The sequence below is a fragment of the Chanodichthys erythropterus genome, chromosome 11 (assembly GCF_024489055.1).
Source record: "Chanodichthys erythropterus isolate Z2021 chromosome 11, ASM2448905v1, whole genome shotgun sequence".
NCBI classification, from domain to species: Eukaryota; Metazoa; Chordata; class Actinopteri; order Cypriniformes; family Xenocyprididae; genus Chanodichthys; species Chanodichthys erythropterus.
The window spans coordinates 29,397,132-29,418,976 of record NC_090231.1 but is presented as its reverse complement, the minus strand read 5'-3'; the positions used below and the strand labels follow the sequence as shown (position 1 = coordinate 29,418,976).

The following is a 21,845-nucleotide window of genomic DNA, read 5'->3' as shown; positions in this document are numbered from 1 at the left end:
AGCCAGTTTGGTCAGGAAGATAAACATTAAAGCGCCATCTGCTGTTCTGTTAAGGAAACTTCAAGAATGTACTTGTGTAATATCAATACCAGCATTTAAAGGAACAGTTCACCAAAAATTCAAAGTGTCATCATTTACTCTCCTCATGTCAATTTAAACCCTTGTGGAACACAAAAGAAGTAAGTCCAGAATGCTCTTTTAACTAGTCAGGATTGGAGCTGTCGAACTGTAACAAAAGCACTGTACAGTACCATAAATATAAAATTTTCTTTATATGTGTACAGTATATAAGCAATGTATGTCAAATGTCATTGCAGGGGAACATTTTATGTGAATGACAGTATCAGACTTAAATTTTGGTCTGTTAAAAAAAAAAATGAAATAAACACCAGTAGACTCATACAGCAAAACTACTGGTAATGGCTAAAATGTTTTCTTTTCTATCTGTCAGTGAGATAGATATCTGGGTTCCTGAGCCAGATCATTCAGAGATGCCTGCTCTGTGGTGGGACATGCTCTCAGACAAATGTCTGCTGTTAGGAGTGTATAAGCACGGTAAGTCCGATCAGCTCTGATGCGCTCAAGACTTTATGTGTGGTACACACACTAATGGCTGTCTGTATGTGTTGTAGGTTATGAGAAGTACAACACTATTCGTGCAGATCCAGCACTGTGTTTCTTAGAAAGGGTTGGGCGGCCAGACGAGAAGGCCATTGCTGCTGAACAGAGAGGAAATGACTTTATGGATGGGTAAGAGACACAAACATGTGCTCCATTCATACTGATAGAGGAAGTCTTTTATCAGTTTCTGTCAGCGGTAGCTCTGAGGAATTTGTAACTGTTTGTTTGTTTGTTTGTTTTCGTGTGTGTGTGTGTGTTATCTGTGTGTGCAGGGATGTGGACGACCCTGAGTATAAGCCTGCTCCAGCTTTGCTGAAGGATGATATGGAGGTACACAAGTGGAGAGAGAACTGGGCCTGATAAGACTTTCACACACAAGCGCACACACAAGCTCATAAAGAATATGAACTATTGTGACATCAGGGATGGGCAAATTTTACAATTCATGAGTTGGAATTTGAATTGAATAGGCCAGCAACACAGGATGTTCAATTCGAATGACACAAATAGGAATGTATTCTCAATTGAATATTCACAAAGGCATCTCATTTGTCCAACACGTTTTGTGACTAAATAACTGCCTATTCATTCCCTGATATGTAGAATACTTTTTTCCCTAACTGATTAGACATATTGTTTTTACTTTTTTTTTAATTTTTATTTTTATTTTATACAAAATGTTTTCAGATAATGTTATAAACAATTAACATCATCCATATTTGAATATAATTTAGAAAATATATTGAAAAGAGCATCCAGGATATTAAATATAATACAATATAATGCTTAATTCTATCTGTATTATAAATGTCATCTAATGTTTCTGTAAATACCTCACATATTGTGTGTATAGTAACATACTGAGTAATTCATACTGAAACACTGTTAAATGTAGTATTTACACCAGTTATGAATTTCTTTTGATTTAATTTCTTTTTAATTCTAGACTTGAGTTAAATTCAGAAATTTTAAAGTGCATTCAGTGTGTTTTTTATGTGTGTTATAGTGTTAAACTATTATTTAACATGTGCTTTTACCTCCAGGATGATGCTTCCTCCCCAGGAGACCTGGTCATCAGTGATGCAGGTGGAGGTACGAACAAACTATATGTTTCTCATTCCCTTTTCTAAATACACCCCTAGTTTGTTTTGAGTTCATTTTAAAGGTGCCCTAGAATCAAAAATTGAATTTACCTTGGCATAGTTGAATAACAAGAGTTCAGTACATGGAAAAGACATACACTGAGTTTCAAACACCATTGTTTCCTCCTCCTTATGTAACTCATTTGTTTAAAAGACCTCTGAAGAACAGGCGAATCTCAACATAACACAGACTGTTACGTAACAGTCAGGATCTTTAATATGTACGCCACCAATATTTGCATATGCCAGCTCATGTTCAAGGCATTAGACAAGGAAAGGCAGTATTAACGTCTGGATGTGCACAGCTGAATCAACAGACTAGGTAAGCAAGCAAGGAAAACAGCGAAAAATGGCAGATGGAGCAATAATAACTGACATGATCCATGATATCATGATATTTTTAGTGATATTTGTAAATTGTCTTTCTAAATGTTTCGTTAGCATGTTGCTAATGTACTGTTAAATGTGGTTAAAGTTATCATTGTTTCTTACTGTATTCACGGAGACAAGAGCCATCGCTATTTTCATTTTTAAACACTTGCAGTCTGTATAATTCATAAACACAACTTCATTTATAAATCTCTCCAACAGTGTGTAATGTTAGCTTTAGCCATGGAGCACTATAAAACTCCTTCAGAATCAAATGTAAACATCCAAATAAATACTATACTTACATGATCCGACACATGCATGCAGTATGCATGACGAACATCTTGTAAAGATCCATTTGAGGGTTATATTAGCTGTGTGAACTTTGTAAATGCACTGTATTATAGTCGAGAGCTCAGGGGGGCAGGGAGCGCGTGATTTAAAGGGGCCGCGGCCTGAATCGGTGCATAGTTAATGATGCCCCAAAATAGGCAGTTAAAAAAAATTATAAAAAAAAAATCTAAGGGGTATTTTGAGCTGAAACTTCACAGACACATTCATGGGACACCTTAGACTTATATTACATCTTGTAAAAACTGGTTCTAGGGCACCTTTAAGGTATTGTTAGTCATCAGTGGTGTGTTTGTGTGTTCATGCAGAAGGAGGGTCTGTATTAGATGGTGGAGGTGGGTCTCTTGGTGCTGGTTCGGGGGTGTATTGGCCATCGCCTTCCACGCTGACGGCCCGGCTGCGGCGTCTGATCACTGCATCTCAGCGATTTACCAAGAGCAGACAGATACTTCAGATCCACAAGACACAGCAGTCCATGACCCCTGCCCTCTATCCCCTGCCTCCCACGATCAGCGACACCCTCAATCCCAAAATTGCTGCTAAGATTGAAAGACAACAACGGTGAGAGGCTTTAGTAAACATTCAAAAAAACCATCTTAATATCATAACATTTTCTGATTCAACTAATTAAACTTCATAACGGTGTTTCAACCAATTAAATTAATACAAAATAGAGATTGTGATAGTGAGTTATCTTAAGGCTGGAATACACTACACAACTTTTGCCCAGATTTTTACCCCCCTATTTGCAGTCTGGTGGAATAGTTGCCTTAAGTCAGAGCCAGTTTGCAGAACATTATGTAGTGTATGATGTGTGTGGGTTTTTTTGTTTTTGTTTGTTTGCTTGCTTCAGACTTTGATTCCATCCTGTCAGAAGATATCAAACATGTTTGATATTTTAAGCAGGCTTTAGAACACATGTTGCTGGAGCCGCACAACATATTAAAACAATAAGGAGCATGTTTCTGTGTGAGTTCATGTTTGGAAAGTCTGGTAGTATGTGATCCTCAGTCATATAGTGTATGATATAGTGTATGTTTTTTATTCTTTTTTTTTTTTTTCTGTAACCATTAACAAATTCGGCAAATGTATGATGCTTAATGTTTTAAAATCAGTTCAGATTTTGAAAGTTGTGTATTGTATTTCAACCTTAAATCAACTTAAGCATATAGAAGTTATTTTTTCTGCTTTAAAAACAGAAATGAACAACACTTGACAAATCAGTTTAAAATGATGTAAACCTGCTTGAGATTGTGGCCTAGAATTATATTTTACATAAAGTTGATGGCTCTTAATAAACAAAATTTCAAAACTCAAAACTTCTTGAATCTATGATTTGCATTGAAAAAGATGAGAAAGAGACAAATATAAAGAACAAAAATACTTGGTATACCTTTTAAGAAACTTTATTTGTAACATCTTTGTAAAATTTATTATATTTTCTAAAAAATTCTTTTTGTGGGCCAATAACTTAATGAATTTATCATTTTTCTCAATAGGTGGACGCGGAGGGAGGAGGCAGATTTCTACCGTGTGGTTTCGACATTTGGGGTAGTGTTTGATCCGGATTTGGGCCGTTTTGACTGGACCAAGTTCAGAGCCATGGCTCGACTGCACAAGAAAACTGACGAGAGTCTACACAAGTACCTGTGTGCCTTTATTGCCATGTGCAGGAGGGTCTGCCGCCTACCTGCCATAGAGGGAGGTGAGTGCCACAAACATCTAAACATTCTCACACACTCACATTGATTTTCAGCCATTCTGCCAATGTATTATCTTGTACTCTTTCATCATCAGTTTGTGTCCTCTCTCCCCTCAGATATGGTGGACTCCTCTCTTGCTATTCAACCGATCACAGAGGAGCGTGCGTCCCGTACCTTATACCGTGTGGAGTTGCTGCGGAAGATAAGAGAACAGGTGTTGCGTCACCCTCAGCTTTATGAGCGTCTAGCACTGTGCCAGGCAGGACCAGATCTTCCAGTGTGGTGGGAAACCGGATCCCACGATCGAGATCTTCTTCTTGGGGCGGCCAAGCACGGAGTCAGTCGAACAGACTACCACATCCTCCGTGACCCGGAGCTCTGCTTCATTGCGGCCCAGAGGAACTACAGCCAGAACAAGGGAACTGTATCACAAGCCCAAGCCCAGAATCAGACGCTTTCGCTGGGACAGTGTCACATTCCGACCCCCCTCCAGCACATTCAGGCTAAAGAGGCTTCTGCTTCACCACTCTTAAACCAAACTGAAATGAAGGAGGAGCTGATGTCAGAGGGAGAGGAAGAGAATGTAGAGCAAGGGCCCAAGATGGAGGTGCCCTCTATCAGACCACCCACACCTTCAGGAGTGGACGAGAAAGATGATGACAACAAAGCAGGAGAGAGTGAGAGTCGGATGGTGGCAGCCAGAACAAAACCACTCACGCCGAACTCAGTAACTCGAAAACAAAAGAAGCTGAGTAAGCGGAGCCGCAGGGAGGCCAGGAGGGGGTCGGGATCAGAATCGGACTCAGACGGCTCCTCATCCAGCTCCTCGTCGAGTTCTTCATCAAGATCTTCTTCCTCATCCTCGTCTTCATCACGGTCAGGATCCAGTTCCTCATCATCGTCTTCCTCCTGTTCTTCGGGCTCCTCATCTTCATCATCATCATCATCATCATCTTCAGAAGACAGTGACAGTGAAGAGGTACCAAAGATCGGTAAGTTATCTAAAAAACCTATGTTGAATCCTGGCCTCTGTAGTAACTATAGGACTGCTTCAACAGTCCTGATAACTAAAGCATGTTTAAAGGGTTAGTTCACCCAAAAAATGGCACACAAAAAGTATTCTTATTGCTTTATAATATTAAGGTAGAACCACTATACTCATATGAACTAAATATGTTTTGAGTACCTTTCTGAATCTTGAGAGGTTAAGTGACATTGCTGGCTATGCAGGCCTCACTGTGCCATCGGATTTCATCAAAAATATCTTAATTTACACTACCGGTCAAAAGTTTGGGATCGGTAAGATTTTTAATGTTTTTAAAAGAAGTTTTGTCTGCTCATCAAGGCTTAATTTATTTAATTAAAAATACAGTAAAAACAGTGATATTGTGAAAAATTATCACAATTTAAAATAACTGTTTTCTATTTGAATATATTTTTCAAATATTAAAAAGTCATTTATTCTCGTGTTGGCAAAGCTGATTTTTCAGCATCATTACTCCAGTCTTCAGTGTCACATGATCCTTCAGAAATCATTCTAATATGCTGATTTGCTGCTCAAGAAACATTTATGATTATTATCAATGTTGAAAACAGTTGCGTACTTTTTTTTTCAGGATTCCTTGATGAATAGAAAGTTCAAAAGAACAGCATTTATCTAAAACACAAAGCTTTTGTAACATTTTACACTACCGTTCAAAAGTTTGGGGTCAGTAAGAATTTTTATTTTTATTTTTTTGAAAAGAAATGAAAGAAATTAATACTTTTATTCAGCAAGGATGCATTAAATCGATCAAAAGTGATTTATAATGTTACAAAAGATTAGATTTCAGATAAACACTGTTCTTTTGAACTTTCTATTCATCAAAGAATCCTGAAAAAAAAAAATATATATATATATTGTACTCATATTTTGTACAATTGTAAACAATAAATGTTTCTTGAGCAGCAAATCAACATATTAGAATGATTTCTGAAGGATCATGTGACACTGAAGACTGGAGTAATGATGCTGAAAATTCAGCTTTGATCACAGGAATAAATTACATTTTCAAATATTTTCAAATAGAAAACAGTCATTTTAAATTGTAATAATATTTCACAATATTACTGTTTTTAGTGTGTTTTTAATTAAGTAAATGCACCCTGGGTGAGCAGACAAAACTTCTTTTAAAAGCATTAAAAATCTTACCGATCCCAAACTTTTGAGCGGTAGTGTATGTTCCGAAGATGAACAAAGGTCTTACGGGTGTAGAACGACATGAGGATAAGTAATAAATTACATTTTTTTTTTTTTTTTTTTTGGGTGAACTAACCCTTTAATGCTTCTTGGAGTTGTGCTACACTAGTCCAGCCCATGTACAACACATTTCGTGTCTTAGGTTCAGCTATGCTTAATCGGTGATTAGGTTTCAGGCTCTAGAGATGAGGTCTAGATCTAGGTGTCCAGTCAGCTCACTTATGCATAATGTCCAGTTCTGACGCTCATGAGTTTTGAAAGCATTCATCAGGTCTTTTGGAGAGTGCAGCATGCCCAGGGACTACAATAAGAGAGAGAAGTGCTTATATCTTAATTTAATATGTATATATTCATTGTGGGTTAAAATGGGCAAATGGAGTACCAGTGTACTGCATAGTATACAACACATCAAATGGAATTTGAGCGCATTGCATTGTGGGATACAGTATGTAGTGTGGTTTATGTTTAAAGTGTGTTTGACCTGTATATCATTGATGGGTCTGTTTGTATTCTGGTAGCGTCAGCAGTACCTGGTGTTAAAGGCTTTGACGAAGACAGCGTTGCCTCACTCAACACTACACAAGATGACATGCAGGACAGTCATGTGACCAATGGTATCTCTAACCCTCCCCACCCTTTCCAGGGAGGCTATATGCTTGCTGCCTCCTACTGGCCAAAGGTGAGCAGCCCAGACCAACATTAGTTCCTCTTCTCTGGTCTCACTCTGTCAGTGTTGTATCTTAGTTTTGGCTCTGCCACTCTAAGAATAGTATAATTTCATTAATTAAATAGTGATAAACCTATATAAACATTAGTCTGCTTTAGAACATGATGTTTTTCTCTACCTCACTGTAATCTTACAGTTCAACCTTATACTACAGTTCTTACTTGTGATGTCCTTGCAATAATACTGTCCTCTCATTGCAGGACCGTGTCATGATAAACCGGTTGGACAGTATATGTCAGGCAGTGTTGAAGGGGAAATGGCCAGTGGTTCGTCGTGCATATGAAGGCAATGCAGTGACTTCTTTCTACACCACTAAACTCCTGGACAACGCAACTACGCTAACAGAAGACCCCTCAGCTTCCCCTCAGGGTTCAAAGGTGAAGAAGCATGTTGCAGACAGAGAAAAGGAGTTCTCAGTCAAAATCAATAACGTATGTTATTTTACGTTTTCCCCCACAAATGCCGATCTGCAGTGTCATTGCAGTGCTTGGCATGTTTTGTTTGTTTTTATTGTTTGGTCTTCCCCCTTTTCCTCCAGTATTTGTTTGTTTCTTTCTTCCTTTCATTTGACTTTGCTTTAAAAATTTTGCAGCTTTGGTTTCATTTTCACTTTATGTTCTCAGAAATTTGCTTTCTATATCTGTCTGGAGACCAATGGTATTTATTCCTTTGACTTTCACTGGGATTGACCCAAATCTGCTACACTGAAGCTGCAACATTTGCTCATTTAAACTAAACCCAGTGCACATAGTCAGTCTTAGCCTCTGTCCTTTGCTTTAAAGGTGAAGTGTGTAATTTCTGCACAACTTGCAAAAGGGAAATTTATATCAGTACTACAAGAAGTTAAAACAATTTAGGCATTGTTAATTCAGCATGATTCATCTATGGTGTGGGTTCTGCTGTAATGCTGTCTATTCATTAAAGAATCCTGAAAAAGTGTATCACAGTTTCCACAAAAATATTAAGCAGCACAACTCTTTTCAACATTAATAATAATCATTATTATTGAGCACCAAATCAGCATATTAGAATGATTTCTGAAGGATCATGTGACACTGAAAACTGGAGTAATGATGCTAAAAATAATTCAGGAAATAAAATATATTAAAATTGAAAAAAGTTATTATAAATTGTAAAAAGATTTTATAATATTACTGTTTTGTTTTTGTTTTTTTTGTTTTTTTTTTGTATTTTTGATCTAATCTATTCATATATTAGATCTGCAGAGGCAAACGCTCCATTATTGCCATTGAAATTCATTGAGACTTCTTCACAACAGAATTTTTTTAATAATATCTGATTCAAAATCAAGCCTTGAAGCATTGGAATCTATAAAATTTGATCACCCAACAATTGTGGAGATTTTAATTAAATTGTCTCTTGAATTGCAGCATTTTAATATTATTTTCTGCTGGGTACCTGGCCACTCAGGAATCTCTGGTAATGAGCAAACAGACAATGCTATCAAAGAAGCATTATCTACAGAACCTGTAAAATGTTTTATACGATCTGAAACCAACTTTAAATATATACACCAAAAATAAATGGAATGGGACCAGCGCTTAAACGGCAAATTACGTGAAGTAAATCTGGATGTTGGGACAAAACATGTAATCCCTTTTAATAATTGCTGGGATCAAGTCATTTTTACACAATGCTGGATAGGACACTCAAGACTTAGACATACATTTTTACCATCAGGAGAAAACTACCCAAAGTGTTCATCTAGTCTAAATCCACTGTCCATTAAACATATTTTACTGGACTGTATTACTTCTACCCCTTTACAGAACTTGTTTTTATTCTATTGATACTTTTTAAAAGGTTTTTAATCAAGTAAATCCAAATTTAGTTTTAAGGTTTTTAGAAAAAAACCCATCTTATTTAGTTTTATTTTTGAATAACTAAACCTGTTTCTCGCCATTAACATAGCCATAGAAGCTGGCATAGAAAGAAAGAAAGAGAGAAAGAAAGAAAGAGAAAGAAAGAAAGAATCAGTGTTGGTGAGCTTAAATTACACACATCACCTCTAGTGATCCATCACCTCTGACTTTACTATGTTCCTGTTTTGCCTTAACCCACTAGAGACAATTATATATTGATTAAAACTACCTCTCTCTATAAAACCTGTCATATGAGTGTTTTTATGTGGAAAAAAACAAAAAACTATTTATTCAGTAGACCTTCATTGGTCTCATACCAGTATCTTAGGCTTCATAAGACCCTGCCCTATTAGCAATGTGTCCTTAACCTCTGACCCTTGGCCTTTGTCCTGCAGGAGGGCAGCCTTAAACTGACCTTCCAGAAGCAAGGCCTGCCTCTGAAGCGCCCCCTGGAGGGTGAGGAGGGACCTCTCGCCCAACAGCAGTACTTAGCCCGGCTACAAGAGTTACAGAATGCATCTGATACCAGCCTAGCGGACTACACCAAAACACTGAACAGCTATCCACAAGGTAACATATAACCATACTGTACTGTAAACACTGTACACAATGTACAACACTGGATGACACTAAAAATGCATGTTCTTTGTGGTATTATAGTACTGCCAGAGCAAATGCGACTGAATGGAGTGGTGGATGGACAGCCCATAGTGAAGAAGAGGAGAGGACGGCGGAAGAATGTGGAGGGGATGGACTTGCTGTTCATGAACAGAAACAGGCCTCCTGTGATGCCAGAGCAGGTTTGACTTGCTTATGACCTTTTTTCTTATTTATCTTATTTCTTATTATTTTCTTCTTATAATTCAGTATCAATAAGGCACCACCTACTTTTGCAGACTCCTGCTGGCTGGAGTGGTGGCGTCGCAGGTACATCCGCTCCCCCTGGTCTGAGCACACCTCAGGGGCCCAATACCACCGATACGGAGAGCCGCGTTCCCGTCATCAGCCTCAAAGATGGGACGCGACTAGCTGGAGAGGATGCTCCGAAACGGAAAGATCTTGACCAGTGGCTGAAGGAGCACCCGGGCTTCGTGGCAGATGTGGGAGCCTTTATCCCTGTAAATATCAGATTCTTGATTATTCTCTGGATTTTTTAAATCATTTAATAAATGTGTCATAAAATGATAATCTTTTTAACAGTAATCCTAATTTCTCAAACAATACAAATGCCATCATCTCTCTTGATGTTAAAATCAAGTTATCCTTTCAGATGTAAAAAAAAAAAAAAACAACAACAAAAAATGTCTGTGAGAATATGCATGTATTTTAAGTTTTTGATCATAACTTCTTTTGCAGAGTACAACCAAGCTGCAGTTTCAAGACGGCAGACCAAAACAGAAGAGACATCGCTGCAGAAACCCCAATAAAATTGACATCAACAGCCTGACTGGAGAAGAGCGAGTACAGATTATCAACAGGCGAAATGCTCGCAAGGTGAGTGTATGATGGTTATAGACTTTTTGGGCACATTTCTTTGCTGTACTGGGTGTTGATTGTACTACTTGTTTCCTCTTTCTTTGTTCCAGATTGGTGGTGCGTTTGCACCTCCTCTGAAAGATTTAAGCCGGTTTCTGCAAGAGAATCCAGAGTATGGCATCCCACCAGAGTGGGCTGACGTTGTTAAACAGTCTGTGAGTAAAAAGAGAAACATTTTCCATTACAAATTCACAGAGCATTTACAGAAATTAGGATTGTCGCAATATACTGGTTTTGGCGTTAACAATAATACTTTAAAACATTTAAAATATATATTTATCTCGGGTTAGTACTACATAAGCTATAATATCGTGAAAAATCCAGGACCAGGAACTTATCTGGTTGACGCTCCAACATAGTAGGTGGCGGTATTGCACATTAAAGGTGCATCACAAAAGGTCCATTGTCAATTGTGTAGTATATGAAGCACAGTTCCTCAAAACCAAGCAGCTTTCTGTGGGTCAACGTGGTGAATTTGCTTGACCAACTTCAACCTGATGCAAATATTTCACCCTCACTCAAAATTCATGATTGCATGAATTGCTATTGAAGTGGCTGGATTCTCCCCTGAAAATTTGCAGAACAGTAAAACAGTAAACATTTTAACGCTGGCCACCCGTCATAAAATGGAAACACAATAACCACACAGTGTGCAGCTACTGCTGCTGCACAAAATCATGTTAGAGTAGCAACATTGGCCTGCACCTAAAAAAAAAAAAAAAAAAAAAAAGTTGGGGAAAAGTGTAGGATTTTTTGGATTTTGTAAGAAAAGAAAAAAAAAAAAGTTGTTAGACACCACAGTCTGCAGGAAGTGCCGATCAACAGTTCAACAAACAACCTGTCTACTCATATTTTGAGTGTGATTCATTGGCAAATAGAGAGAAAAAAAAAACACAAAATAAAGTTTAATTTGACTGATAGCCCCTCCCCCTAGATATCACAGAAATAGCGTTAAAATTCTGAAATTGTGACAGCCCCAAAAGAAATGTGATTTATGATTTTACATAAGCCTAAAGGAAATCAACTCAATATATTACCTACTGTAAAACTATGGAAGTTTTTTTACTTAGTTATATAACTGATGCATTTGTGTTTTCAGGGCTACCTTCCTGAAAGTATGTTCGACCGCATCCTGACTGGCCCCATCGTTCCCGAAGAGGTGAGCCGGCGAGGTCGACGCCCCAAAAACGCTCTGGCCAAAGCAGCCACTGTGGCCAGTGCCAGTGCCAGTGCCAACGCCGCCCTGGGGCTCAACCCACTCCTATCCAACGGCCTCCTCGCTGGGCTGGACCTGCCTAGTCTTCAAGCTCTTCAGCACAACCTCCAGAGTCTCCAGTCTCTCCAACTCACCACTGGCCTAATGGGACTGCCTCATGACCCCACCAACATGGCCGCCATGTTTCCAATGATGCTGTCCGGAATGACCGGCCTGCCGAACCTCCTCGGGATGAGCGGTCTCCTCGGAAAGCCCTCGCAGGAAGCGGCGGGTGGAGCTTTGACAGGCGACGAGGACGGAAAAAAGAAGAACGGCGGAGACTCCGCCACGCACAAAGCGTCGGCTCAGACTTTGATTCCGGATGGCAAATCAGAAAGGACAGAGGGTCAAAGCTCCAAAGCCACCACCTCGACGGCCACCAACTCAAATCAAACAAGTGCTTCTGCTTCAGGCCACTCACTGGCCCTCAACCCCCTTCTCCTCTCTAGTATGCTCTACCCAGGGATGCTTCTTACTCCAGGCCTTAACCTGCCTGTGGCCAACCAGCCGCAAGCTGCAAACACTCAGCCAACCCCACCGCTGCAACCTGCTGCCTCTGAAGCCACGGCCCAGCAGCCCGGCCGCTCGGAGGACAAAGACAGCGATGAGGGGGAGGAGCCCGACGAAAAGAAGGATACCAGTGGTCCAGAAGGCTCGGCGAAGGCGGAGTCGTCTTCCTCCGAGTCCGACAGCTCCTCCTCGTCATCCGAGGATTCCGATTCCAGCGACGAAGACTGAGTCTTTATACATGTATAAATAAATATTATATATTTATATACATCTCTTAGAAATCTATACATATACACGCATATAGGAATTATCCTGCATTTACTACATCATGTTTTTTGTTTCCATGTAAATATAATAACTAAAGTGTTGTGTAACGAAGAGGAAAAAATGGAAAATGGAGATCCTAGAGAAACTGAAATGAGATTTCAGTGTTTGTTTAGGTACAATGTCGTTTCGAAGAGACGTTTTGCATGTCGAGAAAAAAAAAGAAAAAAAAAAAACTTTGTGAAATTGTATTACACCATGATGTACAATTGCAACAGACAAGAAGCAAAAACTAAAAAGGCATTATTGTTATAGTTATGTCGGGATTTAATTTTATTAAAGAAATGAGGACACTGTTGCTCATTGCAGAGCTGTATAATTAATATATTTTCTTTTGGGAGAAAAAACACATTGACTGTTTGGGTTTCATTTGTAAATACTTGAGCAGGATCCTGAACACATAGACTTCACAGAGCATACCTACAGATCCACAGCAATAACACACAGGCAGCTTATGAATGTCACTGAAGCTGTAGAGACCCTGCATATGTTTGTTTTTTCATTCATTCATCATACACGTTCTTGTTCATTCACTCCTCTTGTGATTCGTTCACCCGTTTACTGTCGTGGACTCTCTGCCTCCTGCTCATGGTCTGTCGTTCCTTCCTGTTTTGCTTTCTTCCTTCTTTCCTTCAACTTTTTAAATTCTCTTCATACAGCTATTTTTACCCAAAGATTTGAGTTTTGTACATAACACATGGCTGCAGGAAATCCATCTTGCCAACACGCTGTACGGTGATGTCTACAGTGTATCAGACATTCTTTTAGGGACACATTCCTCACTGCTCGAAATCGGTGTGCGTGCACATGCTTCCAACAAATATCAGACCACTTTCTTTACATCCGTATATTCATCCATTTGTTTTAGCGTTCAGACAGCACTGTGTGTGTGTGTGTGTGTGTATGTGTGGTGTTCTATGCTTATGAACACTGTTGCCTCAATTTGCATGAAAATCTATGTGTCCAAGGTCCTGTCGGCCTCACATGCAAACCTTCTCCCGACAGACAGCAGTGCGCATACCCTCTCTTTTCCACAGACTGCTACAGTATTGTCACATTAGTTCATCACATGCTAAATCACCCATGTTTGTAATCCGTGTAAAAGTATTGAGAGAAATGAAAGTATTTGCAGTAGTATTTCAGTTACCTTATCAGGCACGTGAAGTCCTGGATTTGATAGGAGGGTTAAATATGTTCTACAGGTCAAATTCACACGTTCCTTTAGTCTAATAAACTACGTTCTCTGTTTTGCAGATCCACATAGTCGCCTTGCTGCTGTTAGATGTAAATGACTGATCTAGAAGTGTCCTTATGCCATACTTCAGTGTCTGTCCCTCATAGAACGATTCATTGCAGTCGAGCACCTCGGCCAACACGACGAACCTCATTGGCGTTTCGAATCAGGACATGTATGCGATTTGTTTTCTGTTACATGTGCTGATGTGCGCTTGTTCTAGACTGTTAGGCTCATTTGATTCATGCGAGTCTCTGCTGCGTCACCTTTGTTCATATTCAGGTTTGGCTACTGAAGTTTTCCATTTGTGATGCAAATTTCTTCGGGATGCACTGCACAATGCAACTCTTTGCCTGTCTCACTAGTGAACACAGTAATATTAATGGGTCTTTCCAAGCATGTATGACTACATTCATCATGGTTTCACACAGATGCCCTCACTTTTATCTCTCTCGGTGTGATTTTGCCTCATTAGATGTTCTGAATGCCGTCTCCTCTCCACTGTGGCATCAGATCTTCCTCTTTCCAGTTAGTTCGTGCCGAGCCACGCACTTAATTGAAACTGTGTACAGGTATTGCTGCTTTCCACTTCTTCCCAAAACCGCACATGAAACCTATATAGTTCCTCTTATTATGACATCTGCAGCGTTAGCATCTCATTTAACTGAATAATGTTCTGAGAAGAATTGCGGGTTTACTGAGAATTGGACATTTACGTTGGGTTTTCTTTCTTTTTTTTTTTCTTTTTTTTCTTTTTTTTTTTTTCCCATGTGTACATTAATTCAATATTTTGGTTGTATTTCATGTGTTGCATTATGAACCACTGGACTACTGACCAGAATCAGGGCAAGACTTGCCGTTGTGGCACAAAGACAATGACATCCACCATGCAACAGCAAATGAAATAGAAATACACTACTGCAAATAAACGTTTGTTTTCAATTATGTGAATGATTGAATTGACAAACTGACTCATTTGTTTTCATGGCTTATTTTTTTTTTTTTTCATATTTTCAATGTTTTGAAATTTAAAGCCCCTCTTTTTTTTTTTTTTCTTTCTTTTGGACAGTTGCAATACTTGCAAGTTGTGGCCTGTGTAGTCAATTAATGCTTCTTGTAGTGCAGGATACATGTCTTAAAAAGTTTGTAATTTATTGAATTACTTTCTATGAAGTTCTATAGAAGAAATTGAGGTTTAATTATTTTTATTAAACATATTCTGACTCTACAGAAAAATCTTGTCTCATGTGAAATTTGTCAAATGTATTTGTTTGTTTTGAGCTGAAGCACCAGTTATTAAAATCAAAAACTGTCTAAAATCAAAACATCTAAAAATGTTTTTATTAACCTGTGATGAAAGTGGGCTGTTTGATTGCGGTTGTAATTTAAATGACGTCAACTACCTTAACATGTTGTTGAATTTATGACAGCACAGAGCACAAATGCCAAGTAAATTAATTGTATTAAAAGACGCTTGTTAGGAACAACAACACAGAATGTGACTGATATAATCGTGTGTTTGAAGTAATGGACTAATAATGGTAAAACTAATAATGGTAAAACAATTTTAATGTAGTTACTATAGTAATGACTATAAATGCATATTCACATGCAACTAACCCTTATCTAACGGTAACCCTATAGTAAGTACATGTTAATTAATATTACTCAGTACTTAAATGTATAATTACACCGAAACAAGGACACCTTAAAATAAAGTGTAACTCTAATAAATGTATATAATGATAGTTGAAGGGCTTCTTGTAAAACATCCAACTCATCCTATTCAGAAATGTAACAGAAGATTGAAAGTAATAGGCCTATGTCAACTGACTAGATGTACTGTAATACTTTCACCAACATTTTACTAGTAATTGAGAACAGATGAATGAGAATTCTTTTTTTTTTTTTTAATGTTTGTGACTTTTAATCAAAGTATGCAAATTTTATATTAAGAAACTTTACATTACTCTGATAATGGGTAGAAAGAGTTTTATAGTTTTAGTGTCACTTTTGAGTTAAATGCATTATTGTCGTATATATGTATAAAAAAAATCTTTAAAAAAAAAAAAAAACTGACCCCAAACTTTTAAAGGGTATTATACATGTATATAGAGCTGTTTATATTTTAGGAAGGTTATCATATTTGTAGGTCCTTGGTATAAATCATTTAAAAACAGTAGATAACAGAGGAGTAAATCTCATGAGTCTATCTAGACCAGGGCTGCAATTAAATCCAATTTTTTATGCCCTTTCCTCACTAACTTTCCTCATCTCGTTCACTTGGATATATGTCATTGATTACATTGCCCACTACTGGCAGAACCCTTGCAATGTGTTTAAATGGAATGCCCTAAGCCAGTGGTTTCCACAGGAGGGCCACTGTCCTACAGAGTTTAGCTCCAACTTGCCTCAATACACCTGCCTGACAGTCTCTAGTATGCCTATCAAGACCTTGTGTGTGTCTCAATCAGCTCCCTTGTTCAGTAGTCAAGGCACTGATCAGGGAGTCAGCCACATTCATTCACACAATATACTGATTCACGATCTAGGAAGGTAGGGAGCTCTAGATTAGCTGTTTAATTGGAGCAGTCAAAATCCCTCTGTCCAAATAGGCCTAAACTTCCTTTGTACTCTTGACGAAGTTGAACGCACTTCAAAATGGCTTGAGCTTAGGAAAGTTTGCAAGTTGATGTCTAAAAGTGAAGTTAAACACAGCATATATCCATTTCTCTATAGGGAAAGGGTGTCCTGTAAACCATTTGATCACACCTGAACCAGCTCATCTAGGACTTATGCATACTAGAAACTTCCAGGCAGGTGTTTGAGGCAAGTTGGAGCTAAACTCTGCAGGACAGTGTTGGACACCCCTGCTCTAGGATATCTCAACATGAAATAGTGATCAGTGAATCACAAACAATTTGACAAGAAGTGCTACAACACCTGTAAAATGAATCAGCGGGTCAGTGTTGTCATATTCCGTGTAGATAATTATCTTACCCAGTGGACAGAGATTAATGAAAGAGGCCTTTTCCTGCTTATTCAACCTGTTATTTGTTACTAATGACGACCAGCCTTGATCTGTTTATCAGTAACCATGTCTTCACACGCCATCAGGTTAAATGTCAACTCGCGTTGCCTGGCAGGTGAAACACAAAGTCTGTGGGAATCTAAATCAACAAAACCCACGCTAATTATGTCCGTGCTGAAGTATGTTCGCAGTACCTGCGCCAGTGCCAACAGGAAGTTCACTGTGTTGTCATAGAAATCAGAGCCCTGACTTCTACAACAGTGTTACAAGAGATGTACTTAGGTAGAGATTATATAGGATGCACTTCTAAAGAGCACATCACTGTCTTTGTACAACATCTGCTAATAGTGAGATATTTTGCTACAGTTTATTGTTGTCTTTTAGCATCAACATATTTGATACGGATTATCTGGATTGTACTATGGGGTGCAACTCAAGTAAAGATACCGAGGTTGTGGATTCATCCAAAAAACCTAAAGAGAGACCAGAATCAGCCAACTCATCAGACAAAGAAGAAGAGGACAGTGTCAATGAAATCTCACACACAGAGAATAATGAAGTTGAGACAGAAGACTGATAATGTCTTAATTTGCTGGCTACCTTCCTCAAGCTCCAATGGTAAGATTCACAAATGTAGGTTTTGACATGTCAGGAAACTATTTCCTATCATCTCATATTATGAAGCTGCATATTAGTTTATTTATCTGCTCTAGTGAGAGACCTGCATCCGGAACTGTTGATAGACTCTTTTAAAAATAAAGATTCCAAATGGGTCTTTCAAAACGATGCCATAAAAGAACCGTTTTTGGTGACCCAAAGTACATTTTAGTGAACAGTTCTTAAAAGAACCCCCTTTTTTTCTGTAATAATCTAAAGAACTTTTTTCCACTATAACATTTTATGCTCAAATAAAAGGTTTCATGGATGACAAATGTTCTTCATGGAACCATCAATATCAATAAAGAACCTTTTTTTTTTTTTAAGAGTGTATCATACACTTGACATAGCCACTTACGCCACACAAACTTGACTTATCTGTTGCAGTTGCAGTTTATTACCAGTCCAGCTGTGATCGGCTAAGGAGAGTGTGATGAGATCTACACCAGCCTGTTACTTATATGATGTCTCTGATCTCTACATATATGTTCTCATCTCATCATGTCACCTCTGTCTATTATACATACTTCGATCCCTTCATTCTGTATATATTTTGTTCCTAGCATGATTAAAATGTTTGGTAAAGTGGCAAAGGTAAAAAAAAACTAGAGCACTGGGATTGACCTGTAATATCCTCAAAGACCACCAGATGCCCCTCTCTCTCCATTTAAAATTTAAATCTATGTAATGCTGACAAATTTGACAAAACCTGAACATTTGTTTGCAGCATGAGACCACAAAATTACATAAAATAACAAATTTACTAGTCAAATAAAAAAAACAATGAAAAGTCAAATTTAAACAAAAAGGAATAAATCAAAGATGAATTTGAATAAATAATAAAGAATGATAAAGACGACCAATTGTGTTATATAAGCCTAAAACAGCTAAAACAGGCTACTTTACAAAGTGGTTTAAAAGAGTTTTCTGGGAACTTCTATTGATAGATATTGTTTTTATACTGAGTTTATGATATTTTTTTATCACAAGTTCTGTAGATTAATTACAAATTGTAGTCGGTTACTGATTCCAAATTACATGACAACAATTTGTAGTTAGAAACATAATCCAATATACTACAGATTTAAGGAATATTTTGACTTTTTAGATTACTTTTGACCTAACTTGTTTATCACATTGATTTGAATCGGATAATCTTGTACCATATTGACAAACATTCAAAGAAAAATAAAATATATTTTATTCTTTGTTATCAAGTGCATTAAATATTACATTATGTCAGAGTTTCCTAGACTGGGATTCATGATAGAACTGCTGTGGGTTCATGAGTTTCATGAAAAGCTGTTAATTAAATCATAAAAGTGTACAATTAAAATAAATAATATTAAAAATAAAAACAAAAGTAAAACACACACACACATACACAATTTTATTATTGACCTTATTGAACTTATTAATTTGAAATCTCAGGGGGTACTTCAAGTATATATTAGGTAAAAGAGGTTCAGCTGACAAAAAAAAAAACAAAAAAAAAAAGTTGTGGGTATTCCTGAAATGACAAATGTTCATTTTAATGTGTTTGAAAGACAAAAGCCTTCCAAAGACAGTAATACATGGTTAAATGGCTCACTGAGTGATCATTCAAATAATAATTAATGTGTTCCTCAGGAGATGACTGCAATGTTGAGAAATCACTCACATTATTTCTGTAAACCCAGTGATCAAATGCTGTGTGGTTCTGAGTTTTCAGTAATAGGCACATTTCTGCAGTTTCACAAATCTGGAAGACCTTCTGAATGTATATAAGCGGTAGGCTTTTTTTAGAAAATGAAAATTTTAAAGATAAAATCAGTGAATTGTGAATAATTTACTGCCATTGTGAGAATACATGTAATAATGTAATCTGTATAAACTGTAGTCTGATTATGAGTATTTTGAAATGTAATATAATCTAATCACAAGTACCTGAATCTGATTGCGTCCAGATTACATGTAATCAGTTACTACCACTAAACCAAACCCTCACATTTTAGATGTTCATTAATACATTATTTAGTAGTGTATATGTACTACTACTGTATATGTTTTCCTGTTGAGGACTGTTGGCCTCTTCTCACAGTGCAGGCTATGTGATTTCAGGTTTTACTCTCACATTCTGATCCAACGTTGTAGGCAAAACTTGACCTGACGCTCATACAGATTACCACCACTAGGGGGCAAAAGTACTCTTTAATGCAATCAGCCTTTTCTGCAGAGTGCACCCCTTGCTGAGAGCATTCAATGTGAAATGTATGTTTTAGGATTATTAACACAGAGTGGGTTGAGCTCACAGAAAAGCTATTCTATAAAGCCCAGTTTCACACTCTCATCAGAAAGACAGCAGGAAATTGCTGCAAAATATTATTATTACACAAATGGAAACTGTGAATGAATAAAATGTTTGAAAAATTTAATGATAAGCTTTTTTAAAGAAAATGTAGCGCTTAATAGCTTTTTAATTTCAGATGATGCATGAAAAGAAGGACTTACAGTAATTCTCCTGCCGCTTTCTCTCAGTATCGATGAGAGCAAACACACCTGCAGAGAGCCGGTATCTTCTCTTGATCAGTTAATTAATATGAATGCTTAAAATACCCATTAACTCTGTGGTTACATGAAACCAAATGATCCATTTATGTTAATGCAATGTCCCTCTGTGGGAGTGTAGTCTAGTGCAGCCATTGATTGACAACAATTTAATTTAATTGTTGTCACAGACAACTGGTTGGAGAAATATCGCTTCACTGGGTAATTTTGTATGCAGTGTGATCAACATCTGGATCTGAGATGATTCAATTTACACGTCTGAAAAATGAAATCCATTTTCCTCACATATCACGTTTTATCACAGTTTAATAAAGCAAGATGGTGTTTGGTATGAAGAGGAAAAAGGACACTGGGATATTTTGGGAGGTTAGAGATGTTATTCTCTCTTTCACTGGCAGGATTCTTCTTCTTTTTCAGATGAACACACTCAGTAGCCACTTGGTTAGATAGACTAGTTCAGTACATCTGCTTGTTGATACAAATATCTAACAGCTCTAAATAGTAGGCTAATAATAGCATGCAGAGCTTGAATACAGATGGGCAGGAGATTCACTTGCTGTTTAAACTAAACATGAGAATGAGGAAGAAATGTGAGACACTCTCAGACACTCCAGACAGGATTTTCACAAACAAAAGTAATTAGAATTATTAAAATAGTTTCCAAAACCAAAACCATCACTGTTCTGTAAGAAAAGATCCCTTGTTAGCGAGAAAGGCGTGAGGAAATTGACCAGACTCACCAATACTGGACAGTAAAGATACGAAAATGCCACCTGGTCTGTCAGACAAATCTTAATTGCGAATGTCAAAACTTTATGCAGACATGAATTCATAAATTTACCCTTCCTTGTGGTAACAGTGGACTGTTAGATAGAATCTTTGAAAGTGCTATATAGGACCTTAAAGGTGCCATCGAACGTTTTTTTACAAGATGTAATATAAGTCTAAGGTGTCCCCTGAATGTGTCTGTGAAGTTTCAGCTCAAAATACCCCATAGATTTTTTTAAAAACATTTTTTTTTAACTGCCTATTTTGGGGCATCATTAACTATGCACCGATTCAGGGGCTGCTGGCCCTTTAAATCTCGTGCTCCCTGCCCATAGAGCTAGTGACTCTATAATACAGTACATTACAAAGTTCACACAGCTAATATAACCTTCAAATGGATCTTTACAAGATGTTCATCATGTATGCTGCATGGGTCATGTGAGTATGGTATTTATTTGGATGTTTACATTTGATTCTGAATGAGTTTGATAGTGCTACGTGGCTAACGCTAACATTACACACTGTTGGAGAGATTTATAAAGAATGAAGATGTGTTTATGAATTATGCAGACTGCAAGTGTTTAAAAATTGAAAATAGCGACAGCTCTCTTGCCTCCGTGAATACAGTAATAAATGATGGTAACTTTAACCAACAGTAGCCTACATTAGCAACATGCTAATGAAACATTTAGAAAGACAATTCACAAATATCACTAAAAATATCATGATATCATGGATCATGTCAGTTATTATCGCTCCATCTGCCATTTTTTGCTGTTGTCATTGCTTGCTTACCTGGTCTGATGATTCAGCTGTGCAGATCCAAAGGTTACTGGCTGCCCTTGTGTAATGCCTTTCATAATGTTGGGAACATGGGCTGGCATATGCAAATATTGGGGCGTACACCCCGACTGTTACGTAACAGTCAGTGTTATGTTGAGATTCGCC

General features: G+C 37.7%; 1 protein-coding gene across 9 annotated transcripts in view; it reads left to right on the top strand.

Annotated features, from left to right (window-relative positions):
* chd9 (chromodomain helicase DNA binding protein 9) overlaps positions 1-15,202 on the top strand; it is an 83,598-nt gene extending 68,396 nt beyond the window's left edge. For 8 of the 9 annotated variants that reach the window (XM_067402292.1, XM_067402291.1, XM_067402288.1 and 5 more), the window contains 15 exons: positions 452-555; positions 633-750; positions 894-951; positions 1,665-1,713; positions 2,792-3,044; positions 3,983-4,188; positions 4,303-5,178; positions 6,944-7,104; positions 7,353-7,583; positions 9,431-9,605; positions 9,696-9,835; positions 9,932-10,153; positions 10,392-10,529; positions 10,622-10,726; positions 11,671-15,202. In XM_067402292.1, the coding sequence (XP_067258393.1) occupies positions 452-555; positions 633-750; positions 894-951; positions 1,665-1,713; positions 2,792-3,044; positions 3,983-4,188; positions 4,303-5,178; positions 6,944-7,104; positions 7,353-7,583; positions 9,431-9,605; positions 9,696-9,835; positions 9,932-10,153; positions 10,392-10,529; positions 10,622-10,726; positions 11,671-12,564 (3,730 nt within the window). In that variant the 3' untranslated portion in view covers positions 12,565-15,202. The remainder of the gene's footprint in view (positions 1-451; positions 556-632; positions 751-893; positions 952-1,664; positions 1,714-2,791; positions 3,045-3,982; positions 4,189-4,302; positions 5,179-6,943; positions 7,105-7,352; positions 7,584-9,430; positions 9,606-9,695; positions 9,836-9,931; positions 10,154-10,391; positions 10,530-10,621; positions 10,727-11,670) is intronic. The other variant, XM_067402293.1, reaches the window with a different exon arrangement.
* The last annotated feature ends 6,643 nt before the right edge of the window (positions 15,203-21,845 follow it).